Below are 26,075 nucleotides of genomic sequence, written 5' to 3'. Positions count from 1 at the left end.
CAGACGAAGGAATGGTGTTTTAGCTACACTCTCTACTTTTCCACGTAATTTGCTTTCCGTTTTATGGCCTTCATCCAGTGCGAAACTACCCTGTCGGAAGCAATCCTTGTCCTGGTGGCGGAGCCACTGCTTCATTGTGTGTACCACCTTTTCCTCGTCCTCAAAATGGCGGGCCAGGTCACGGCTGTCGGGTGTGGACGGCCTCCCCGACCGCTGCAACTCGTGCAGCTCCGTCGAACCGCCTTCTGACGACCTCACCCTCCGTGCCCAGCGACTAACTGAACTTCTGTCGACAGCAGATGCTCCATAGACTTTGCACAAGCGTTTGTGAATATTCCCCGCAGTTTCTTTCTCTGCAGTCAGAAATTCAATCACGTCACGTTGCTTGTAACGTACATCATCTATAGACGCCAGACGAAACTGTCTCGTCGCTACGTTATCTGTCGGAAGTGCCGGAAACTTGACGCGGTCGCTCAGGAGATTAAAAATATACAGGGTGTTACAAAAAGGTACGCCCAAACTTTCAGGAAACATTCCTCACACACAAATGAAGAAAAGGTGTTTTGTGGACATGTGTCTGGAAACGGTTAATTTCCATGTTAGAGCTCATTTTACTTTCGTCAGTATGTGCTGTACTTCCTCGATTCACCGCCAGTTGGCCCAATTGAAGGAAGGTAATGTTGACATCGGTGCTTGTGCTGAGATGTGACTCATTGCCCTACAGTAATAGCATCAAGCACATCAGTACGTAGCATCAACAGCTTAGTGTTCATCACGAACGTGGTTTTGCAGTCAGTGCAATGTTTACAAATGCGGAGTTGGCAGATGCCCATTTGACGTATGGATTGCCAGCCGCGGTGGTCTCGCGGTTCTAGGCGCGCAGTCCGGAACTGTGCGACTGCTACGGTACCAGGTTCGAATCCTGCCTCGGGCATGGACGTGTGTGATGTCCTTAGGTTAGTTAGGTTTAAGTAGTTCTAAGTTCTAGGGGACTAATGACCACAGCAGTTGACTCCCATAGTGCTCAGAGCCATTTGAACCATTTTGATTTATGGATTAGCACGGAGCAATAGCCGTGGCGCGGTACGTTTGTATCGAGACAGATTTCCAGAACGAAGGTGTCCCGACAGGAAGACGTTCGAAGCAATTTATCGGCGTCTTAGGGAGCACGGAACATTCCAGCCTATGACTCGCGACTGGGGAAGACCTAGAACGACGAGGACACCTGCAATGGATGAGGCAATTCTTCGTGCAGTTGACGATAACCCTAATGTCAGAGAAGTAGCTGCTGTACAAGGTAACGTTGACCACGTCACTGTATGGAGAGTGCTACGGGAGAACCAGTTGTTTCCGTACCATGTACAGCGCGTTCAGGCACTATCAGTAGCTGATTGGCCTCCACGGGTACACTACTGCGAATGGTTCATCCAATAATGTGTCAATCCTCATTTCGGTGCAAATGTTCTCTTTACGGGTGAGGCTTCATTCCAACGTGATCAAATTGTAAATTTTCACAATTAACATGTGTGGACTGACGAGAATCCGCACGCAATTGTGCAATCACGTCATCGACACAGATTTTCTGCGAACGTATAGGCAGGCATTGTTGATGTCTTGACTGGGCCCCATGTACTTCCACCTACGCTCAATGGAGCACGTTATCACGATTTCATACGGGATACTCTACCTGTGCTGGTAGAACATGTGCCTTTACAAGTACGACGCAACATGTGGTTCACGCACGATGGAGCTCCTGCACATTTCAGTCTAAGTGTTCGTACGCATCTCAACAACAGATTCGCTGGCCGATGGATTGGTAGAGGCGGACCAATTCCGTGGCCTCCACGCTCTCCTGACCTCAACCCTCCTGACTTTCATTAATGGGGGCATTTCAACTCTCTTGTCTACGCAACCCCGGTACCAAATGTAGAGACTCTTCGTGCTCGTATTGTGGATGCCTGTGATACAACACGCCATTCTCCAGGGCAGCATCAGCGCATCAGGGATTCCATGCGATGGAGTGTATATGCATGTATCCTCGCTAACGGAGGACATTTTGAACATTTCCTGTAACAAAGTGTTTGAAGTCACGCTGGTACGTTCTGTTGCTGTGTGTTTCCATTCCATGATTAAAGTGATTTGAAGAGAAGTAATAAAATGAGCTGTAACATGGAAAGTGAGTGTTTCCGGACACATGTCCACATAACATATTTTCTTTCTTTGTGTGTGAGGAATGTTTCCTGAAAGTTTGGCCGTACCTTTTTGTAACATCATGTGTACGTAACGTTTCGCATTGGTAGCATTGTTTTCGTAAAAATAAAAAAAATAAAAAAATTGCGGTTCCTTACTTGCTGGGCAACACTCGCATCTTCCATGTTATTCGTGTTCTGTCAAAAAACATTTATGATACACAGTTTCAAGCCTGGTACTCATGATTCCGTAACAATGACGTTTTCGTCTATAAGGCTGGCAGAGTTTTATCAGACGTGTTTTCTTATTAACCCGCACTGTGCTCTTCTGCTGATGCTGGGATGCGCGCGCAGTCCCGCCAGGTGGCGCCGCCGGCCGGCCTACCTGCCTCGCAGACACCTGCCCGCCTCCGCCCCCTCCCCCCCCCCCCCCCCGCCCCGTCTATACCATCGCTGGCGCCCCCTCCCCCCCCCCCCCGCCAAGGAGTCGCCATCGCCACCGCTGCCGCGCTGGCCCGTGCGCCGTGCAGAGCTGCCAGTCGCTTAGCCGCCTCGGTCGCGGGTGTGTGTGTGTTGCTGGCGGTCCCGGGTTCGTGACTGGGTGGCGCTGCTTCTGCCGTGTCAGCTGACAAGCTGTGTCGCAGGCCGGAAGCTCCGTTTAGCGGTAGTGTGTTTGGTGCTAATTGAATGCGTGTGTCAAAACAGACGTCGCCGAAAGAGGATCTGCGTGTGTCTCACCTGGGATTAAACGCCGTCGTTCAGTTTGTCGAGCACCACTGCAGGTAAAGAGAAACCGACATATCTGTCTGCCACATTTTCACCAGTCTGTCTGTTTGTTTCGCTCTTCGTCTTTCCTTCCTCTACTATGGAAATGTGCATTTTATTGTGTCGTCCCATTCGAACCCGACGGTACGATTTTGATTACAGCTTCATTAATGTTACCGAGTAAAATTCTGTCGTACGTGGCGTTGCGTAAAGCCAGATGGCCCATACCGTGGTATCGGACCTCATTTGAGCTCCTTATCGAGTACAATTTGTTTCGCCGAGTTGTTTCGTATTCTGCGTCCCGAAGTGAACTACTTTTTATTACAGAGAAACTTGCTGTGACTTTCCCTGTTGTAGTAACAAGGACGTCCACCTGCTACCAGCAATATAATACAGGAGCCACACGAGTTGGAAAATCCCAGTTGTGTAAGCTGTTTCTTCCGTTCGCAAATTTTAGGGACTTTGGTGGGGAAGGAGAGAAAAGGAGACATTGCTCGCAGGGGGGGGGGGGGGGGGGGGAGGTGCAACTCAATGCTTCCTGACACGTGTTCAAATGCTCTGTCGTAACGGGCTGGAAGTTTGGGGTTCGATCCCTGTATGTTTTTACGGCTTTTCTCCATGTTAACGTTATTTTCACTTCCAGTAATCGGTTGTATACTTCGGACGTGCCAAGCTACACATTTCACCGATCTTTAGAAAATGCTGATATCGACAGAACTCGTCCTCACCGTGTATCGCTTCTACTTGTTTCTAGTTGAATTCTAGTACGAATGAATGTTTTGTTGCTGTGCTCACCAGTCCAAAGACTCATGTGATGCAGCTGTCCACACTGCTCTGTCCTGGACTGCGGCCTACACCCGTCTGAACCTGGTAACTCTGGAGCCTCGGTCTGCCCCACACTTCCTTCACGTACCAGGCTGACAATTTTGTGACGTTCCACGATGTGTCCTTTCTTTTACTAAAGTTGTGCGACAAATTTTTCTTTTCCTCAATTAGATTCAGTAGAAGGGCGTCAGCAGGCAGCATGTTGGGGGAGGGGGGCGTGATGCAGGACGAGAAAAAGAGTGAGGGGAAGCGAGAAGCGCTGGCACAGCCACTAAAGTAGAAAAATTCTTTAATGTCAAGAAAAATTATAAACATTTATAATGAACTTTACAGATTACTAAAATCTAAAAACATGTAGTTACAGCATAATCAAAATGGCTCTGAGCACTAGGGACTTAACTTCTGAGGTCATCAGCCCCCTAGAACTTAGAACTACTTAAACCTAACTAACCTAAGAACGTCACACACATCCATGCCCGCGGCAGGATTCGAACCTGCGACCGTAGCGGTCGCGCGGTTCCAGACTCTAGCGCCTAGAACCGCTCGCTCACTTCGGCCGGCTACAACATAATCCTCGTTGAGTTTTTGTAACTTCTTCCTACACTTTACTAATAAAATCCTCTTTATTGTCAACAATATAAATTCTGTGAATACTCGTAATTGCTAAACCACTGAGGCGGCTTTCTGACATTGTGCTCCACAACCACGTTTTGGTTCTTCTGAACCCTTAACTGAGGAGGTGTGATCTCTCGGACCGCGCGAAAATTTCCGAACTCGCTCTCCAAGGCCAGTTGTGGTGGATTGCTTCTATACCCAGCCTACCCTCCTTAAATTCTGAAGCCCACGATATTTTGCTGTCGGTTGCGTTATCGCGTTCCGTGTTTATTCTTGACAAGTGTTATTCATAGATGATGGAGTCTCCGAGACCGCGATTCATGAACCACGTACCTGTTTTGTTCAGTGCGGTACCGTATAGCTAAAAATGTGTTGCCACGCATGTTTCATTTTTAACTTTCCCCCAGTTTGATGAAATTGTTAGTCTGTTTACGGAGGAAGCTGTCAGTGATACAGACCAAGAAATAAACGAAAAAGGACGACGATTTTATGTTAGCCAGTGATCACAGTGCTGCTATGAACAAGAGTATCATTCAAAAAATGGTTCAAATGGCTCTGAGCACTATGGGACTCAACTGCTGTGGTCATTAGTCCCCTAGAACTTAGAACTACGTAAACCTAACTAACCTAAGAACATCACACACATCCATGCCCGAGGCAGGATTCGAACCTGCGACCGTAGCAGTCCCACGATTCCGGACTGCGCGCCTAGAACCGCGAGACCACCGCGGCCGGCAGTATCATTCAGAGGAAGAATTTCACAGAAGTTGTGATGGGGATCTGCCTGTTTTTTTTTCCATTACATACTTAAAGTGTCTGTTAAAATCGAATGTGTTCTGAGTGGTGATAAGAAAAATGTAGTTCCCAGCGATGAATGTCAATTTGTCAGACTTTCTTTTTTACCTATCGGGTGGAATTTTTAAGCGCAAATTTAAACTCTGGAATTTAGTTTTATTTGGGAATTTATTTGCTACAGAGATAGCATAATTTTTCAGAATGTAAAATTCATTACTCTAACAGTCTGTGTCTACTTTTTAAAATAACCACACAAAATTATCTGCTTTTTTGTGATAAATAGTAAAATGCTGCAGGCTTTGCTTAGTGCAATAAAATTAACCAGAAGCATTTAAAATAACACTTAAATAATTGCAAAAATAAATGTTATATAGGATAAATTAAAAATATCAAATGATTTTTGCCTTAAATCTCGGTTTAAACATAGGGGTCCCAGAGACCCCACCTCCTGGTTTACGATACAGAAAAGTCACCTCGCGAGTTAAGATTTTAACTGCTGAAAGACCCTTCCAGATCACATGTTGTGCAAGAGATAGAAATCAAAATTTCTAATGCCTTTCGTGTTTCGGGGAAGCAGCTTTCGGTTTCTTTCAGGATACTCAGAGCAGTTAGCCCCTCTGGTTTCCTTGTATTCTGTCACAATTTTCGCTGAAGTTCAATTTCACTTTCTACGTTCGATAAACCATAAAATACGGCGAAGGTTCTACAAGCATCCATTAAATGATCTTTTCTCATGGTTGTCATTTGCGCAGGATGTAACTGAGATAATGCAGATACTGGCGTGTTTTCTTAAAACGCGCTTCAACAGCGTGAATAGTAGTGTCTACATAGGGTACTCTATTATTAATGAGGCCCTCCAAAATTCTGATGGACTTTCTGCTGAAGGGTTGCCTCGACGTTGGTGTCTTCCAAACCAAATTTTGCAGCAATGACACTAGCATTCTTCATAATTTCGTCCGTGACTTTTCAGGGTAATCACGATGAGTTTTCAACAGCCGCAAAATTAATTTAATATACTGTGATGTGACCAAAGCAAAGGACGGAAGCAAGGACGTAGCTAAAGGGGAGGTTCGGGGCTACGGACCCCACTGTCACCTAAATAAAATTACACACGATCTAGCTGTGGTGTAGTGAAATTGAAAATATTTTGTTCTTCAATCAGACGTCAAAAAAATGGTTACGGACTATCTATAGTCACCAAGGCCATTCGTAGATTAAATTAGCCAAGACCGATCACTGTGCATTGTTAGCCACACTGGAGCTCGGTTGTTGTTTTGTTAATCAGTTAAGATCTTACTTGCAGTTGAATGCAAAGTAAGTTCTGCTGTTATTATATTTCGCTGTGTGCTGGTGTATAGTTTCTAATAATGGATAAGATTGTAACAAGAAAGAAGATGGAAACCGGTACTGATTCGCCCACCAGCGTTATGGTAAGTTAAAATTATGCACGCACTACTAAAACAGCCTAATTGCGTAACTACAGCAGTTTAATGTTAGCATTGGATTCGTTATTTGGAGACTGGTTGAACTTCGGGGTTGAATCAGTATTTCACAAGGCAGCGGAGCGGTAAACATAATTACAAATAACATTAAATTAAAATTCGTTGCATAAAAATACACTTGGATTTACATGTGTTGCTCAAAAATAAATTAACAAAAATATCGCTCAAACGGCTATGGTTCCATCCCTTTAAAAAAAGCTGTATATCCCGTCATTTGTAGCCCAAATGGCAAAATATCGCCCAGTTTTTCACCGGTGTAGTACTCAATATGAAAACCAGAACGATCGGACGGGTTCGTAGAGAGCGGAAGGGTATTTGGTAACAGCATAATCTACATTTCGTTCGTTTCGAAAAGATTTTTTCATCGGGTTACTTGAAATCACCCGAGCCCTAACGCCGCCCCTCGCCCCCGTCGCCGTTCGACCAAAATGTATTTACGCTCTTGAAATAGTATAATAACTTAAGCTAGGTGTTCTACGATTATCTTCAAACTGTAATGTTTTTAAGTTGTAGAAAGAGTGATATAAGTAATATTTTTTCTTTACTTTTGTAACATTCGTTATCTTGATTGGGAAATATTTATTTAATTTTAACGCTGGCATGCGACGATATGTGTAATTCAGCGGCATTTACCTTGGAAGGCGGCTAGCGATCGTCATTTTGTACTATGTATCTGTGCACTAAGTTGGCTCACTTATGAAGCAGCGATGTATCCCTTGCAGTTTTACTACAAGAACGATGTTCTACTGTGAAATGCATGGAGGTATAAAAAGAAGGGAAGTGGTGCTGCAGGCTTACGCCGTACGTTGCTTTGAAGCCACAGTGGGCGGGGCCAGCCGCCATTTTAAGTAGCCTAAAACAAGCAAACTCATTTATGAAGTCGCATACATTAGAAGGCTAGTTGAAATCAATGCGTGAATCAGTGTTAAGATCCCTATACAGTAGCTCGTGATATTTGTGTATTCCGTTTTGTTTTGTAAATGGAATTTGTTCCTGTGCTTCCATGCTGACAATTGAAGTAACATTTCAAGAAGTTCTTGATCACTAAAGAAAACTAATTGAGAAACTGGAGAGGATTTTATGTTCAAAAGGAATTCTGACTTGGTTTCAGGTAAGTCGTCAGTGTAAATATAGGACTACAGTAGTTCGCGTTGATTCTGCGTAATTTTTCATTGATAGAATCAGCATCTGTTTGCATTGTGATATGTTGTGAAATTTCAAACATTCACGAGTGCCGCCATAAACTAGTAATAATACAGTCAATAACAGGCTTAAACTAAATTGTGCTCCTTTAAAATTTTTAAGAATAGTAGGCCTATCCTCGTTCAAAACAATCATTCTCTAATTTCATAGCACAACTACGTGAGAAATAGGTTAGTCTGATCATTTCCGGACGTTGCAAAACTATTTTCGTAAGTTACCTGTACGAGTGTTTTGGATACGTAATTTATACCGTAGCAAATCAGTGTTTGTGGTTCTCATTTCAGTCAAAGAATACGTCAGCCCCGAATTTTATTGTATATCAGTGCAAATAAACGTGAGTTTTTGAGAATTTTCGGGGGCTACCATTGTCCTTTGCACTACTTACGAGCAATTTGTAGCAAATCGGCATTTGTGATTTAGTTACTGTAGTAATTTTCCTAACATATTGTGTTACATCTAGTTTTCCCTTTAACAGGAGTACGATACCTATATATATTACCTGCAGTTATCGTAGGCCCAAAATAACTCGGTTTACGGGTTTGCTAACAACTATAGTTGAACATCAAAGCCTTTTAGGACACCATTATTTTTTACCACAGGTTTTTGTGCCTTAATAGACATCTCGTTTTGTGTATTTGCTTCAATTCTTATATGGAATTAGCAACTTTTTAGGTCAACCGATTAAAAGATAATCAACGAGCTTTATTTAAAGTTATTTGTTCACTGTCATGCAATACATTGCACCAGCCAAAATGCAGACCCGCTGCCAATGCTGTTCTCAAACACGAGATGAGTTGGTTGACGTTCGTAAGCAGCTGGAAATCGCCATGACTACTGTCAAACAATTGGCAGCTGCTGTTGGAGGAGTTCGCGAGAGTTGTGTACCTGCGATACCCGTTCCAGAGGTACCTAACTACTACAGTTGACTGCGAGTGGGAATGGTAGATCTGGGCCTGCCGTACTGGGTGGATGGGGACGAGGGAGGACCCAGGGTTCTGTACCAATCCCCCTAACCAACAAGTCCTAGATGCTGTCGTTCGGCCGGCCTCAGTGGCCGAGCGGTTCTAGGCGCTTCAGTCTGGGACTGCTAGGGTCGCAGATTCGAATCCTGCCTCGGGCATGGATGTGTGTGAGGACCTTACGTAAGTTGGTTTAAGTAATTCTAAGTGCTCAGAGCCATTTTTGGACTGACAATAAACGCTCACATTGGTAGTTCTAAGTTCTAGGGGACTGATGACCTCAGATGTTAAGTCCCATTGTGCTCAGAGCCATTTGAACCATTTGCTATCGTTCACTGAAACTGAGCATGTGTCAGTGGGATTCATTTCACCTGCTTTGGGAGAACCTGTTTTGTCCTTGTCAAGACGATGCAAACGCAAAAGGGAGGATGGGTGGGGGGTCTATTAATCGTCGGCAGTTCAAACGTACGGTGAATGATGGTACCTCTTAGGGAAATTGCTTCAATGGACTGGAAGGGACGTCATGAGCAATCAGGAAGTATGCCTGGGGGCCTCATTCAACATGTTAAAAGAGTCTACTCTGGCAGCCATTGAGGGAACAGGGTGCAACAAACTGAAGATTGTATCGCATGTCAGAATAAATTATGCCTGTCGTCTGGGCTCCAAGACCATTCTCGGGTCATTCCAGCGAAAATCAGAGAAGGTTGAGAGGACCAACCTAGTGTTTGGCGTTTCAGCGAGGCTCACAATTTGCAGCATTGTCTCCAGAACTGATCGTAGCCCTTTGGACTGAACCAGAGACTTCGAAGGTTCTGTGACGAGCTAGGCTGCGATTTCCTTCACTTGCGCCGTAGAGTTGAGAACTGTAGGCTCCTCCTAAATAGATCAGATGTGCACTGCACATCAGAGCTCCTACTCAGCTACTTTGTGCGTGGTGCACATGAAGGTTTTTTGGATTAGGTGATTATCCATCCAGTCCAGATAACGATAGCCGTAGAAAATCCAGAAGTACCAGTGTAAGAGCGAAAGAATGTCTCCCACAGGTGAGCTCCTAATGGTAAATCGTCGAAGCATTCGCAACGAAGTGCCAGAGTTTGAAGGGCTCATGGTTGTGGTTGGGTTGGGTGATTTGGGGGAGGATACCAAACAGCGAGGTCATCGGTTCCATCGAGTTAGGAAAGGACTGGGAAGGAAGTCGGCTGTGTCCTTTCAAAAGAACCATCCCGGCATTTACATAAAGCGATTCAGGAAAATCAAAGAAAACTTAAATCAGAATGGCCGAGTTCAGGTTTGAATCGTCTTCCTCCCGAAACGCAATTGAAAAGCAGTGAAGCCCACATAATACTAGGTACAGAAAGGTGGTTGAAACCTGAAAAGGATAGCAGTGAGATTTTTGTGGAAAGTTTAAGTGCAACTCTAAAGGATATGTAAATGGGAAATGGACACGGTGTATTTGCCGCCACAGACGAGGAACTCAAACCTACCGCGATAGAGATTGAAGTTGCGTGTGAGATTACTTGGGCAAGTATCAGGGGTGCGCATAAAATGATAACTGGATCTTTCTATTGCCCTCCATACTCGTCTCCTGATGTAAGCGAAAACATCAGAGAAAACTTCAATTCTAAGAATGAGATTTTCACTCTGCAGCGGAGCGTGCACTGATATGAAACTTCTTCGCAGATTAAAACGGCGTGCCGGACCGAGACTCGAACTCAGGACCTTTGCCTTTCGCGCAAGTGCTCAAGTTTCAAAACTTCAGTTCACTAGGACGCAAGGTCCCCAGTCATATTGTAACCGTTTGTGGAGACTTTAACCACCCAACAATTAATCGGGAAAATTACACCTTTGTTAGTGATGGGCGTGATAAGACACCCTGTGAATTACTAAATGCCTTCTCTGAAAACTGCCTATAACAGATACTTAGTTCCTGCCAAGAGCTGAATGTTCCTCACTGAAGTACGATACCACCGCCTCGCCAAACTAGTAAATACAGTATTTTTACTAGTATTTGATGCAGTTTGAATTTTGGTAAGCATTGTTGCTACAAACGATTCATCATAACAGATACCGGTTTTAGTGTGGACGTCCTCAAGGAATCTAGGTCAATATGTTACCATTGGATGCAGAAAAGTTCCGTCATAAGTGGCCTTCCCCGAATATTGTTTGTTCTACATAATTTTCAGGGAAGTCATTTAATTTGTTTCGAGAATGTGTTGCTATACAAGTCATTTACGAAACTGTAACTATCCCTGTTGATCGTTAGATGGTTAAAGTATATCAGTATGATTTGAGACAGCGAACTGAAGTTTTCTCCAAAGTTTCAGTTACAACTGGTGTTGTGTCTAAGGGCCGAGATAATGATTCAGTTATAAGTTTGTGCTCCACAATACATGTTCAGTGCAATGTATATCGAATAAGTTTTGTCCGTTTCTTTGCAGGTGGTAGAATCACTGAGTTTGGACAAAAGTTGAAGCAAATAATAGCTTAAGACTTGGAAAGACTACTTGCCTTGTCTGAGAACATACAATTTTCTGATCGTAGACGTGAAACAAAGAAATTTGATGTGGAGTATAAATCTGCCAAGAGGAAGACGTCATTCGAAACGCGTCTGCCACCAGAAAATGCACACCGTCATCAGGCCACAAGTGGCCGATCGGGACCATCCGACCGCCGTGTCATCCTCAGTTGAGGGTGCGAATAGGAGAGCCTGGCACCAGAGAGGCAGTGCGCAAACTTTGAATAACCACTGTAACAACGTAAGGTCGCGAGATTTGTTGCAAAAGCCTAATAAATCCCGGTCACATGTTAAGGCTGTCGGTGACACGAAAACCAGTGCTCAGACACTTGTTAAACCGACTAAAACAGGAAATAGCGAACCATTCCATTTCCATTCACAAGCGAAAATTAAGGAAAGTTCACTGCTGCAGCGAAGATGACTAATAAAATAATTCGTATCGGCGGTGTCTGTCGAAAATGAAGCATGAATCGCTGGAACTCAGCGAAGATCAAGAGCGCGGGTCGATGGTAGCCTACAGCGAGACGTTCCGTGCAGAACTGCGCTCGTTCCTTGTGAACGAACTCCAGGAGACAAATAACAGAAGATTTCTCGAGAAGAGAACTTTTCTGTCGAGGTCGCATTAACGAAAAAAAGCAGCAGAACTGGCTTACAAACCTACAGTCTTATATGACTCTCATACATACGTTGTAGCGGAACTGCAAGAAGAATTACCTATATATAAAGCAGCATGGATTACGAATATGTCTATCACGCTAAAGTAATTCTCTCTCTTGACACACCATGCTTTTAAATGCGATGGATAGGGGTGACCTGGTGAATTCGGTGCGGTAGATTTTTATAAAGAAACCGAACAGCTTCCATTCAAGTGTTAAACATTCTATTTCTCGTACTTTCTGACGAATCCCCCTGGTAGTTTCTGCGACTACCGGAGTGGCTCCGTAACACTGCCGATTTCCTCCAGAGCCGCGCTTGTTCTCGGTTCCTAATGACCTCGTAGTCGACGGTACGTTGGCCTCCTAAGTCCATCAGTGATTTTTCTGTTTCACTCCATTTATTCTTGCCACGTATTACTTGTATTTGCTGTATATGCGGGATGACTATCCCAAGAGTCGTTCCGCGCGTTTTCTCCGGTGCTTCAGTACATATTTAGAATTTCGTTTTTGCATTATGTAGAGGCAATCGGCCAAAACAAAGACTGCTCATAACGTCTTTCACGAGACGCCCAGTGTCAACGGAAAACGTGGGTTTTTTACCAGTCACAAACAGTATGGTTTTCAAAGCGGAATTTTACGTGCCAGTTCGATAGAGCGACCCCCAAATTGATTTAGTGCGATATACGCTTCACTGGTATTTATTAACAGGGACAGTAAAGCACGAAGAGTAGAAGAAACTCCAGCAGCGACGGAGCAGCGCGACTCATTCGCTGCTCGAGTACGGATTATTCTTCGTGCTTTGCTGTCCCTGCAAATATATATCGCCAATAGGCTTGCCGCAGTGGTAACACCGGTTCCCGTTAGATCGCCGATGCTTAGCGCTGCCAGGCTTGGGTAGCCCTTGTGAGGCCAATTGACTGAAAAGTAGTGGCTCCGTTCACGAAGGCTGGCAACGGCCATGAGAGCGCAGTCGTGATGCTGACCGCAGGCCTCTCCGTGTGCGCACCCAGTGGTGCCTGTCGGTTGAGGGTGACACGGCTGTCGGTTAGTACCGTTCGGCCTTCCGAAGCCTGTTAATAGATAGATAGATAGCAGTTAATAGATAACTGCAAAACGAATATCGCACAAGACGCATTTCGGATCGATTTATAGCATGGGCACGTAAAATTGTGATTTATAAATCATTTTTGAGAAAGAGTTTTCACTCTGCAGCATAATGCGCAGTGATTTGAATCTTCCCGGCAGATTAAAACTGTTTGCCGGCGAGGGACACGAAACTGGGGCGTTCACCTCCTGCGGACAAGTGCTTTACCGACTGAGCTATCCTATCACGCTGGAGGACACGCCCCCCGCAGTACCGCGAGGTAAAGTTGTACTCGAGCAGCCCGCCAGCGTGGTCGGTAAGGGGGCCGAACCTCCCTCCCTTTAACAGAAAGTCGTGGGGCAAAGTAGCTCAGTTTGTGACGCAGTGGTCCGCGGAAGGCAATCGCCCCAGGTTCGATATCTTCATCTCCGAGTAACTACTGCAAGCTACATCCCTCTGAATCTCCTTACTCTATTCATCTTTTGGTCTCCCTCAGCGATCTGCTAGAAGTTTCAAAAATAATTTTGCTTGTGGCGGGAAACAAATCAGTGCTTTTTGTTGACAATGGGTGACGATCAGAGTCGCATGAAAGACGTGATAAGCAGTATCTGTGAAACGAGTCCCGCAACACATTACAAAATCACTTTGCAAACACCTTCCGAAGCAGCCTCTTAGATTCCCGTCTGTACGTAGCAGGGTAGTAACTTCAGTCCTTGCCAGAGTCGTTCATTTGTTTTCCACGCAATAGATGTCATTCCGGCACACTTCTCTGGTGTTCCGGTCTGTTGCGTTGTTAATTTGACAGAGGAATTATTTTGTAAACTGCAAATTTTTTTGCCATCCCTCGTTTCGGAAACCCCACGTCATTGTTCGAGACAGATATTGAATTATTTGGAGGTTTATGTGATGTCGTTTTTTGATTGTGAGAAATGTTGCAGCCTGGAAATAAGAATTCCACCACATGTAATGCTCTTTGGTTGCTGGTTACTGTCTCTACCTAGATTAGCTAGATGACCTTCAGTGTCAGAGTTTCGGTATACGTCGTAGACATAGGCAGGTCGCATCTCAGCGCTGCTTTTGTAAGCACATACACCCACGTTGAACACCGCTCTCTGATTCAGTCCAAATAAACAGCCGATGTGCGAAATCACACGCATCTGGCGTAATGCCGTTATTTTGAAATTGTCTTACACCGAAGAGCCAAAGACACTGGCAAAGCTGCCTAATATCGTGTAGGGCCCCTGGGAGCACGCAGAAGTGCCGCAACACGACGTACCATGGACTCGACTAATGTCTGAAGTACTACTGGAGGGAATTGACACCATGAATTCTGCACGTCTGTCCATAAATCCGTAAGAGTACCAGGGGGTTGAGATCTCTTCTGAACAGTAAGTTGCAAGGCATCCCAGATATCCTCAATTACCTTCATGTCTGGGGCCAGCGCAAGTGTTTAAAGTCAGAAGAGTGTACCTGGAACCGCCCTGTACCAATTCTGGACGTGTGGGGTGTCGCATTGTCCTGCTGGAATTGGCCAAGTTAGTCGGAATGCAGAATGGACATGGTCCATGGATTCGTGAGGTTGTCTCCATACCCGTACAGTTTGAAACGAGACTCGTCCGACCAGACGACATGTTTCCAGTCATCAACAGTCCAACGTCGGCATTGACGGCCCCAGGCCACCATAATGCTTTATGTCGTGCAGTCGTCAAGGGTACGCGAGTAGGCCTTCGGCTCCGAAAGCCCATATCGATTATGTTTCGTTGAATGGTTTGCACACTGACAGTTGCTGATAGCCCAGTATTGACATCTGCAGCAATTTGTGAAATGGTTGTACTTTTATCATGCTGGACGATTCTCTTCAGTCGACGTTGCTCCCGTTGTTGCAGGTTCTTTTTCTGGCCGCAGCGATGTCGGAGATTTGATGTTGTACCGGATTCATGAAATTCACGGTACATTCGTAACATGGTTGTACGGGAAAATCCCCACGTCATCGCAACCCCGGAGATGCTGTGTCCCATCGCTCGTGCGCCGACTGTAACACTACGTTCACACTGACTTCAAACTTGTAAGCTGCTATTGTAGCGGACACTTGTTGTCTTACGTAGGCGTTTCCGACCGCAGCGCCGTATTCTGCCTGTTGACGCCTGTAGCTTCTCCGCCCCCTGGCCCTGGGCTGCGTCACAGCGCGGCCGGCTGGTGCTCACACCGACAACACGTCGACTGCACTGTGCGCCGTGCGCTCCCCACTGCACCGTCCACTGCCCGTACTGAAAAATTGTTACGCACACATCTTGCTCGAATTCGTTAGGTACATGATAAACGACCACAGTGAGCGAGATACTGGATTTTTGATTATTGACTCGTTGCAGTCAAACCCAGCAACATACACCACTTGTGAATAAAATGATGTATTTTTCTAAATACTAAATTTTAAAAATGATAAATTGAGACTGAAATAGAGCTGCCGATATTGGCCCTGCTGCTCAATAACAACTTGGAAATAAAGTAAGCTTTATTTCATTTCAAAATTCCAATATTACTTTGAAAAAGCAGTGTACGTAAATCATACATACGCAACACAGTGTGTAGCAAACGAAAATTTTGCACCGCCACGAACAACAAAAACCGAAACTTAATGTCCGAAACAAGTTCAAATGGTTCAAATAGCTCTGAGCACTATGGGACTTAACATCTATGGTCATCAGTCCCCTAGAACTTAGAACTACTTAAACCTAACTAACCTAATGACAGCACACAACACCCAGTCATCACCGAAAGAAGTTTCAGCTTAATTTTTCACTCGGATAGACTTCCTATCGACAAAAAAAAGAGCTTCAGCATTGTCCGGTTGTAAAAGTGACCGTCTTGCGTTGAGAATCAAAGCGGCAGGACTAATATTTGTTCCAGAGGCCGAACTAGACGCTTCTATGAACAATATTTTACTGTCGGAAAACTTCGTCCGCTCGTTGTGCCGCGAGCATCCGTTTTGCAATTTTGATTTGAGTATTTCTCCAATCTATAGTCATCGACGCGTTCCCACAACGCAGGTTTCTGATAGTTGTGTGTATTGAACCGGTGACCTAGAAACGATGGAGAGGCTTCGTCTCGCCGTAGCCCTCAGTGGTTCACAACCCCGCAGCGCAGCAGGTCACAGCAGTCCACCCACCCCACCGCCGTCCCACACCGAATCAAGGGTTACTGTGCGGCTCAGTCCTCAGTGGAAACCCCCCAGCCCCCCCCCCCCCCCCACAACACACACACAGAGTCACACATTCAACACTCACTCCGGGAACGTCTCATACCAGGCGCGAGTGTAACCTCAAATGTTTGCGTGGTAGAGTAATTATGGTGTACGCCTACGTGGAGACAGTATTTGGGCAGCAATCGCCGAAACAGTGTAACTGAGGCGGAATAAGGGGAACCAGTCTGCATTCGCCGAGGTAGATGGAAGACCGCCTTAAAAACCATCCACAGGCTGGCCGCCACAAGGGTCCTCGACACTAATCCGCCGCGCGGATTCTTGCCGAGAACCGTTACGGCTTACCGCTCGGGAAGCAGCGCGTTAGGTCGCGCGGCTAAGCCGGGCGGGCTTCGATAGGTGAGTTATTGTGAAATTTGACGAAAGAATTGTTTCTTCGTGGCTTTCACGTGCTTCTTTCGCCATAAAGCTCTTTGCCTGACGGTGAAATAAAAAAGCTCTTTAATATATAGAATTACAAATCCACGACAGTGTGAGATCTCCTCTGAATATGGGCTTCCGATTATTGTACGACTAATAACAGTAAGATTCCATAACAGCGGATTCCAGTAGAAGATGCAGTTCTCGTCTGTACGGACACGCCGAGTTGCGAGTTAACACGTGTAGATACGTAGTTTGCTGATTTGAGCGAGCGAGCGAGCGCACGGGTACCTTGGTGACGTACGCGCCGCGGCCCGTCTCTTGTAAGCCGGTGGTGACGTCACGGGCTCGCTTCGTTCGAGACTATTGCAGTCCGGTGCGGCTGCGCACGGCTGTCTGGCCCGTGTAACAAGCATAGGCCGCTTCTTCACACAGCTGAGGTGGGAGCGGACGACGGCGGTGGCGCAGTACACCCAGCGTCGTACCGCCAGCCCGCGCAGAAGCAAAGCGCGCCGTGCCGGCGTCTGTCTTCTCCTCTTTGGATTTGTTTCTTAACTGTTCATAGTCGTCCCAACAAGCCGGTGCCTAGACTACAAGCGCTCAAAAAAGGAATAAAAAGAGAATACACAGAGAAAGGCAACTTCCACCAGAGTGTTCGGCCGCTTTGTTTAGCACTGCTACAATGTATTATGGGACATCTTCCTCAGGCACTACTTTTTCTCATCAGTAGTTGTCGATATCAGTATTATTTTTCGAATTTCGGACAGGTGAATATTATCTCAGTTGCTTCTCTGAGAACCTTCATCTGATTTTATACGCACTACGTTATATTTCAACCTAAAATTTATGAAAATTAATTACTGTATAAAATTTTTTAGTCTCGATATTATTATCGATAAGTACGAGTTCTGAATGTAGAGTTAACAATTTTTTTTAGAAACGTTTCAAATTACGAATTATTGACACACCTAAAATTTCTATTATTAATTACGCTATAGTGTAGTGGTTACTGGAATATGATTATTTCCACAGAGAGTCGTAAGGATGCATCTGATGTTGTCGGACGTATTTTTATCTCTTGTGCGAACGTATTTTTGTGTTTTGTGCGAACAGTGTAGTTTCCGCTTTGTTAATATGGACAATAGCTGCAAGCAGGAAGGAGGGCGTAGATTACAACTGATTCGAACAGAAGCTCATTTTCAGGTGGGGTTACAAAACCAAAATGTATGAGAGTAAAAACCGTTTTTAAAGTCTGTACAATTGGACTAGATGTAGCGTTGTAAGAAACACTGAGATTACGTACTGACGGAGATGGACCACAGTCATGTAAGCACGATAAAAAATTCCATTTGAGGGCGTTGTTGCTGCGTCTTTGCAAGGTAGCACGACTCCAGTGCGGGTTTGTATGCACCGACATGTAGGGGTGTCATTAATGTGACACGTGCTGCTTCGTGACAACGCACTACCCCATATCGTAAACTTCGTAACACAGAAGTTGCACCAACTCTTGTGGGAGACACTGAAGCACCCGCCCTACAGTCCTGATCTCTCCCCACGTGATAATCACGCCTTCGGTTCCTCAAAGAAAAGCCTCGAAGGATCGACGATTGCTGCCCGACCAGGATGTGCGGCAGGCAGTTACGGACTTCTTCACGTAGCAGGACACGGTGTTTTACCGTACGGGTGTCTTCAACCTGGTACGTCGGTGGGATGATAGCCTCAGCGCTCGAACGGAAACTTTTTACATAGCCTCAAATCTATATAAAATTTCCTATTCCGTGCACATTTACACATGACATCTTTGTCAGTAGAGACAACTAAAATATAACAGGCGCGGATTATATAGTAAGTACAAGAGTAGTTCTGGCCTCCAACGTCATTCATTAATGTTTTAGTTGTGTAATTGCAGTTCAGTACAGCTTCGTGTTCTCCTCACTCGTTTCAGCCACTCTCGCTGCACTGACTTCACGCCAGTGGGGTAGTGGAAGGCGCTGTGAGGCACTAGTGTGTTCCGTTTTGTTGCACAGGGCTGTCTAGCGAAGAGAGGTGATTTTTATGTTGTTTTTTCCCATTTTGCTTCTCTGTTTGGCACCCGCGGGGAGACCGTCGTCCGTGAGCCTTGCTCTTGTTCCCTGGCGGCTGTCTGCCGCCCACGGAGAGCGTCGCCGTCGCTTCACCGATCGCTCTCGCGTCAAGTCGCGTTGCGGCACGCTGCGCGCCGAAATGCAGCTCTGTAGCCGGCTCTGGCGTACAAGTCCTTACATTATACACAGTGACCAGGCGTGCGTATTCGGTCCGCGAGGAGGCACTGAACAGAGAGGCTTAGTAGAAGGTAACAGGAATACAACAACAATAAATGGCTCTGAGCACTTTGGGACTTAACTGCTCAGGTCATCAGTCCCCTGGAAATTAGGACTACTTAAACCTAACTAACCTAAGGACATCACACACATCCATGCCCGAGGCAGGATTCGAACCTGCGACCGAAGCGGAATACAACGAACAAAATGTTGTTATTAATTGACAATGAGAGCACTTAGTCACTTAAACAAAGTTTACACATCATTTCAAAATCTTATGGAACTTTTTGTAAGCCACAACCCCCACGATATGATGAAAGGAAAGTTTTATCACTAGCTACATTTTACCTGTTCACGAAGTAAAACTGCCGCATTATTCCTGACCTTTTAATTTATTACATCTTTGCGACTTACTCTAAGTGCGACTTATTTTGCAGACATTTACTTGTAGTACTCAATGTACTTGCAAGAATATCTCATTGTACGACACTCAGTTCAGGAGACATGTCGTCATAAAGACAGAGATGCAAGAATAACCGTCGCGTCACGCATGACGTTTTAATTTATTATTTCTTTATTACTCACTATATTCACAACACACATCACAGACAGAAGCCACGTATGTCACTGGATGTACTGGCAAAATTATATCAGTGGACGCGTGGCTCAGGATATAAGATGTCATAAGAATTGAACTGTCAGAAAATGAAACTGGAGAACGAAATTCGCTAGAGATGCAGGTGAAGTATGTGTAGAAATGCGAGTGAAGTATGTTAAATATACGGAAAATAAATTTGGCATGTGCGTACGCGATGGAAGTCAGAGAAAAAAAGCAGATTCTAAATCCATGGAAAGATTTCAGTTAAATTTGGTACACTTATTAGTTACGATCTGGAAAGAAATATTGTGAGCCTAAGAACCACCAGCCTCCTATTGTGGTAAGGGTGATAACGTGGAGAGAAGGGGGGAGGCGGAGGCGGACAGACAGAGGGGGGAAGGAGGAGATGGATGGATGGGGGAGGAACAGATGGACGGAAAGAAGGGTAGGAGTGGATGGACAAAGAGAAGGGTAGGTGAAGATGGGCGGGCAGTTTGGGGCAGAGGGGGGCGGGGAAGAAGGGGGAGGAGGAGACGGACAGAGGGAGGGGAAGGACGAAGGACGACTGGAATACATACGTACCTGGTCAACTCCGTGTTAAAATTTGTCTTGCCCTATTCGTGTAGTTTACTTTTTCGCTGCGGTAGTTGTAACGAATTTGTGCGGAAGTCTGTGCTCTTTTTGTAGACAATGTTAATTCTACGTAGAATGCCAATACCTTTGGCTTTGAATCCACTTGGCTCTCGTAACTGTTTTCTGGTAATTAGCGTTGCCTTCATCTCCAGTTGTGGTTATTCCGAGTGGAGACGTGACGAGTCGTCGTGTAGTTTTGACTCCGCCAGTCGCCGCGGGCGCGAGAAAACGGCCTGTAGTTCCGGCGCGGTGGACGCGCCCTCGCTTCGCCCGCCGCTGCCAAATACGCCCGTGCTCCGCCTGCCGCCTGCCGCCCGCCGCGCCATGTACAGGCAAGGGCAGCGCGCGCCCCGTACCGCTCGCCGCTCGCCTTGCGAAATGTCGGCACCAGTAAACACTCACTCGTACACGCACGGGCAAAGCCGGCACACGTTTGCGACTGCGGCGAGTCGGGCTGCAGACTGCAGGCTGCTCCCGCAGAGAAGCAGCTTGCCGGCAGTCGCGCACAAGTGTTACAAGTCTGGGTGTGTCTGGCTGCTTGCGAGGCGAACGCCGTCGAGACTGAAGCACCAGCTTCGTGCCCGTTCTGCCACACCGGGTAGCGCCGCCGTCTGACCGCCCACTGCCGCTCACTCGGTCGCTCGGTGGAATTGGACACAGCGGAAGGTCGGAAAGCAGTCCGCAGTCCGCTGTGAGTGGACAGGCGTGGGCGCAGTAACGCGACGATACGCTACAGCTCTTACCCGTCACGCCTCGTCTTGCACCAAAGTCTGGAGATACGAGGGGCGGTCGAAAAATTTGTAGCCCGGAATAGTTACCCTAACGTCTCGCACAAAGGACACTACCTACTTTTAGGGTGATCCACGGTGGGTATGCAAGTCAAATTTCGCGGCTCCAGCTTCGTTGGTTTTGCAGCTAGGATGCGCTGTATACCGCAGAGTAAGCAAAATGGCGAATATCTAGTGAATCTAGAAGCTTGCTGTGACTGAATATCTCCATTTGAAGTGAATAACGCCCGAGGAAATTGCGGAGGATATGCGGAATACACTTAAGGACTGTGCTCGGTCTTATGCAACACTGGAAAACTGGGTCTCCGACTTGGGACGTGGAAGGACGTATGCGGAAGACGCGCCACGGAGCGGAAGGCCTGCCACCGCTGCCAGGGGTGAAACACTGACTGCGATTCACGACACGACTTTGGAGGATCGCCGGACTACGCTGCAGCACGTCGTAACCACATTTGCAGTCTCCCTCGTGTGTGCTCGTGACATTGTTGTGGATATTTTGGGAATACGGGAGGTTTCATCTCGGTGGATCCCGAAAGACTTGAACGCGGATCGTGGGCGAGAGCGTGTGCTGGGTTGCGAAGAAATCGTCCGCCAATTTGAAGCGGGTGAAGACGGCTCTCTTGCAACATATGTGACAATGCACGAATAATGGTGTGCCGAGAATACCACATTGAACGTATTGCCTCTCAGCAAGGACAACACAGTGGCCGACGGCTTTTACTTAACGACCGAGAGCAGCGGCGTATGTATAGAATCGTCAGTGCTAACAGACAAGCAACATTTCGTCATTAACCGCAGAAATTTATGTGAGGCGTACGAAGAACGTATCCGTTAGGATAGAGTGGCGAAATTTTGAGTTACTGGGCTGTGGCAGCAGACGATCAGTACGAATACCTTTGCCAACAGGACAATATCGCCTCCGACGCCTCTCCTGGGATTGCCACCGTAGCGATTCAGACGACTGTAAAACTGTGCCATAATCAGATGAGTCCCGCTGTCAGTTGGTAAACAGCTGATGCTAAGGCTCGAGTGCGGCGCAGACCCGACGAAGCCGTGGACCCCGAACTGTCAACAGAATACTGTACAATCTGGTGGTGGCTCCATAATCGTGAGGGCTGTGGTTACACGAATGGACTAGGACCTCTGGTCCAACTGAACCTATAATTGACAATTTCCAGCCATTCGTGGACTTGGCGTCCTCAAACAACGATGGAATTTTTGTGGAGGACTGTGGACTAAGTCACCCGACCACAGTTGTTTGGGATGACTTTGAAGAATATTCTGAACGCTTCGAGCGAATGATTTAGTCACCATATCGCCCGACACGAATCCCACAGAACTTTATTCGGACATAACCCAGAGGCCACGCCGTGCACAAACTCCTGCACCGGAGACACTGTGGCAATTGTGGGCGGCTGTAGAGGCAGCACGGGTCAGTGTTTGTGCGGAGGACTGCGAAGCAGGACCGACAGGGGACATTTGGCAGTGCGAATGATCACAGATTTGTTTCACCCATGGGAAACTGTTACACAGATGGTGAACAAACTGAACTGGCAGACTGTTGAAGATAGACGTTATCTATCCAAAGTCTATTAACTACGTGTCAAGAACCGCCTTTAAGCGATCACTCTAGGGCTTTAAATGATGGTTCTACGAATATAGTACAACCCCTACGTCTTGCTTTCGTTGGGATCGTGAGGACAAGAGCAGAATAACTACTGCACGCACAGAGGGATTCAAACAATCATTCTTCCCGCGCTCCGTACTTGAATGGAACGGGAAGAAACCCAATAACTGGTACAATGGGAAGTACCCTCTGCCATGTACTTTACGGTGGTTTGCAGAGTACGGATGAAGATATGTATATGTAGAAACATTCCGTAAACAGTTTCAGAAGCCCTTTTTGTACAAATATTCCTCCCGTTATCGTCTGTGCAATCGCTTTCTACCTCTCATCTGGCATTAGTTCTGGAATCTCACTATTTTTACTGTCATCTATATGTGTTTCTGATTCATCTGATCGTTGTTTATGAATGAAATAAAAGAGTGATATCTTTCTCTAATGTCAGTGGACATCTTTAGCGATAGGACGTCAACGGGAGCGTAAATTTCCACTGTTGCTACTGTGTGATAATTATTGAACTATATGAAAAAATCGTAAGTTAGTTAGAAACAACTGCGTGCACACACTTTATTCAACACGTAAACGTTACTAGAGATGTGACTTTTAATGCTTTCCCGAGGGATTTGTTTGAAATATGCCTCTCGGGTTTGCCGCCGGATCGTATTGTGTAACTCGCACAATATATCATCAATGCAAGTGGTAGACATCAGCAGGTGGTGGTAGCTGCTGCCGGCACTGCTGCTAGCTGCAACTCACGGTATTCGGATTTAGGCTGTGACATGTTCGATATGCCTGTCATCATCGGCGATGATGTGGCGCAGATAAATATCGAAATTCTGGACGACCCGCTGAAGTGTCGGAACATCGATGACTGAATGGCTGTTTTCAGTTCAGATATGGTTTTGAGGTTATTGCTGTACACCTTGTCTTTAATATAGCCCCACAAAAAAGAGTCACATGTATTCAGATGCAGAGAATATGGCGGTCAGTCGAGGCCCCTGCCAGCGGGCTGTGGGTAACCCAGAGCCAGAATGCGGCTCCCGAAGTGCTCCCCCAAGACATCACTTCCCTCCTTCGATGGGGTCAAGCGCCGTCTTGCATGAACCACACATTGCCGGAATCAGGATCACTTTGGATAACGGGGACGAAACCTTTACGTACCGTTCGGTAATCAGAGATTATTCCCTGACTAGACATAGGACACCACACAGCCACCCGTGGAGGGTGAAGAGACTCCTCGATTGCAAAAATTGGATTCTCAGTCTCTGAAATGCGCCAGTTTTGCTTATTGACGGATCCATCCAAATGGAAGTGGACTTCGTCACTAAAGCAAACAATAAAGCGTGTGCCACGCGACCAAACGTGCAGTATGAACGTCCTAACGCAAACAGTTCAGAAGTTACGACGATTTTATTTCGTACAGTTCAATAGTCGTCGTCGTCGGTGTAGTGGAAAACGAGATGTGTGTCCATCTAAACGAGAGAGTAACAGCCCGCAGTGGCCGGCGGGAGTGCTGGTTGGCCGCGTCTGTACTGAACAGCGTGCGGTGCTCCGCGAACGCTCGTGCACAGCTCAGCGCTGGTTTGCACTCTGAGGGCGTGCACTTTCGAGTAAATCGCTCCACGCTAATTCCGCGCACGCACACACAGACACACGCACACACACAGAGGAGACGGTCTGCCGCGAACGGTTCCGATGACGGGTGTCGGGGTGGGACTGATAAGCACAGAGAGGCTCACCATTGTTCCTTCCCTCTGCGCCTGTCTCTCCCAGGAGACTGTCCGACTTCACACAATAAGCGACACAAATGCGGGAGCTGCCGTGTTGCAGCGGCGGGGCGGCGACTGTGCACATGCGCAGACAAGACTGGCTGTATTCAGGCCCGTCAGCGGAGGGCGCAGTTACGGGGCGCTGCTGGCGAGCTGAGTTTGTGAACCGTTACGTCGCGTGTCTCGCTGCAACCGGTAACGCCCGGCTTTGGTCTTCCACCAATATTCGACATCATCGCCTCGAGATCACGAACATGTACTTCGCCGAAAGTCGTAGTGGACGCATTGGAGTGCGGTCGCGCGTGGAGTGACGAATCTGGTGTACTTCCGGCAGCACCATAATAGGTGAAGTTCACGTGGATTGAACTGTGGATTAAGCAAGTGGAAGTGCACCATGTATCTGCACTGAGCAGTGGAAGCTTGTCCACAAAGCGTGCGCTCAGACTGTCCTGCACTGAAATAGGCCCACCTGTCAAGCGCGTGAGATTAAAATTAAAGTTACACTAATGGCAGTCGCCGAGGTTAGCCTAACAAACACGAACTTGTTTGACTCGGAGGAGAAACGGCCATTACCCTGCGCCGGTGGACGTCGAAAGCTAGAGAGCCGTTACTTAGCGCAGTTTCACGAACTGTTGCGAAGAGTATCAAAGTTGCGACCGTGACACGCTTAAAGTCCGCTGTGTGTTTTCACATTCCAACTGTTTGTGTGCTGTGTTGCGGAACTCGCCAGTCACAGTCGCGGAAAACTACGTAACAATTGGAAATTTGTGGTGAGGTCTTATAGGACCGAACTGCTGAGGGCAGCGGTCCCTAAGCTTACACACTACTTAATTTAACTTGAACTAACTTACGCTAAGGACGACGCACTCACTCCGCCGAGGAAGGACTCGAACCAGCGACGGGCGCAGCGGCGTGGACCGTGACGAGACGCCGTAGACCCCGCGGCTACCACGCGCGGCGCTACGTAACGCCGACAGCCAGCAGACTGGGCGAAGTTCAGGTCCCCATCTGGCCATCGACTTTCAAATTTCCGTTGGTTTCTCGATATCGTTTAAAGTGAATGGCGGGATGGTTCCCTTGAAAAAGACCACGTCCGCCGCCAAAGCTAGCGAGCTATACGAGACGTCGGAGCCACACCTTTCTGTTAAAGTGCTGCACCGGGCGGGCGACATACTGACTGGATCCCATTGTGGTTGACCTCGGTGTTCCAGAGAAAGTGGACGACAAAAAGCGTGCAACAGCGCAAGCGCTGGAGCGATTTACGTAGTACAGATGCAAATGGAGCCCCGTCTGCGCGTCGGTTTTGAAGAAAAAGGTTTAACAAAAGTAACATTAAAACAGTAGTTTTGTTCTTCAGTGCCTCTGTGAATGTACACGGACAGGAACAGCGCGTAACCTGGATGCGTGGCCCGTGCAGTGCATACATGCGGGCGGTGTCGTAGGGTGGAAGCCGAGCCATGGGCTGCCCGCCCACGGCCACACCGCGACTGCAGCCGCGCCCATCCGCAGGCGTGGCCTGCCTCACAGAAAGACACACTATGTACTGCTCTGGTTTCGGTTACAGGTACTAGGAAATACACCCAAGTTCCAAAGAAAAAATGGTTCAAATGGCTCTGAGCACTATGGGACTTAACAT

The 26,075-nt window shown here is 46.8% G+C and overlaps 1 protein-coding gene across 1 annotated transcript in view; it reads left to right on the top strand.

Moving 5' to 3' along the window:
• Positions 1-2,726: 2,726 nt before the first annotated feature.
• Positions 2,727-26,075, top strand: part of LOC126279125 (cadherin-99C) — a 637,420-nt gene continuing 614,071 nt past the window's right edge. Inside the window, exon 1 of the mRNA XM_049979608.1 lies at positions 2,727-2,971. Within this exon, the coding sequence (XP_049835565.1) occupies positions 2,877-2,971 (95 nt within the window). The 5' untranslated portion in view covers positions 2,727-2,876. The remainder of the gene's footprint in view (positions 2,972-26,075) is intronic.

Source organism: Schistocerca gregaria, chromosome 6 (genome assembly GCF_023897955.1).
Source record: "Schistocerca gregaria isolate iqSchGreg1 chromosome 6, iqSchGreg1.2, whole genome shotgun sequence".
Taxonomy (NCBI): Eukaryota; Metazoa; Arthropoda; class Insecta; order Orthoptera; family Acrididae; genus Schistocerca; species Schistocerca gregaria.
This window is presented reverse-complemented; position numbering and strand designations above follow the sequence as displayed.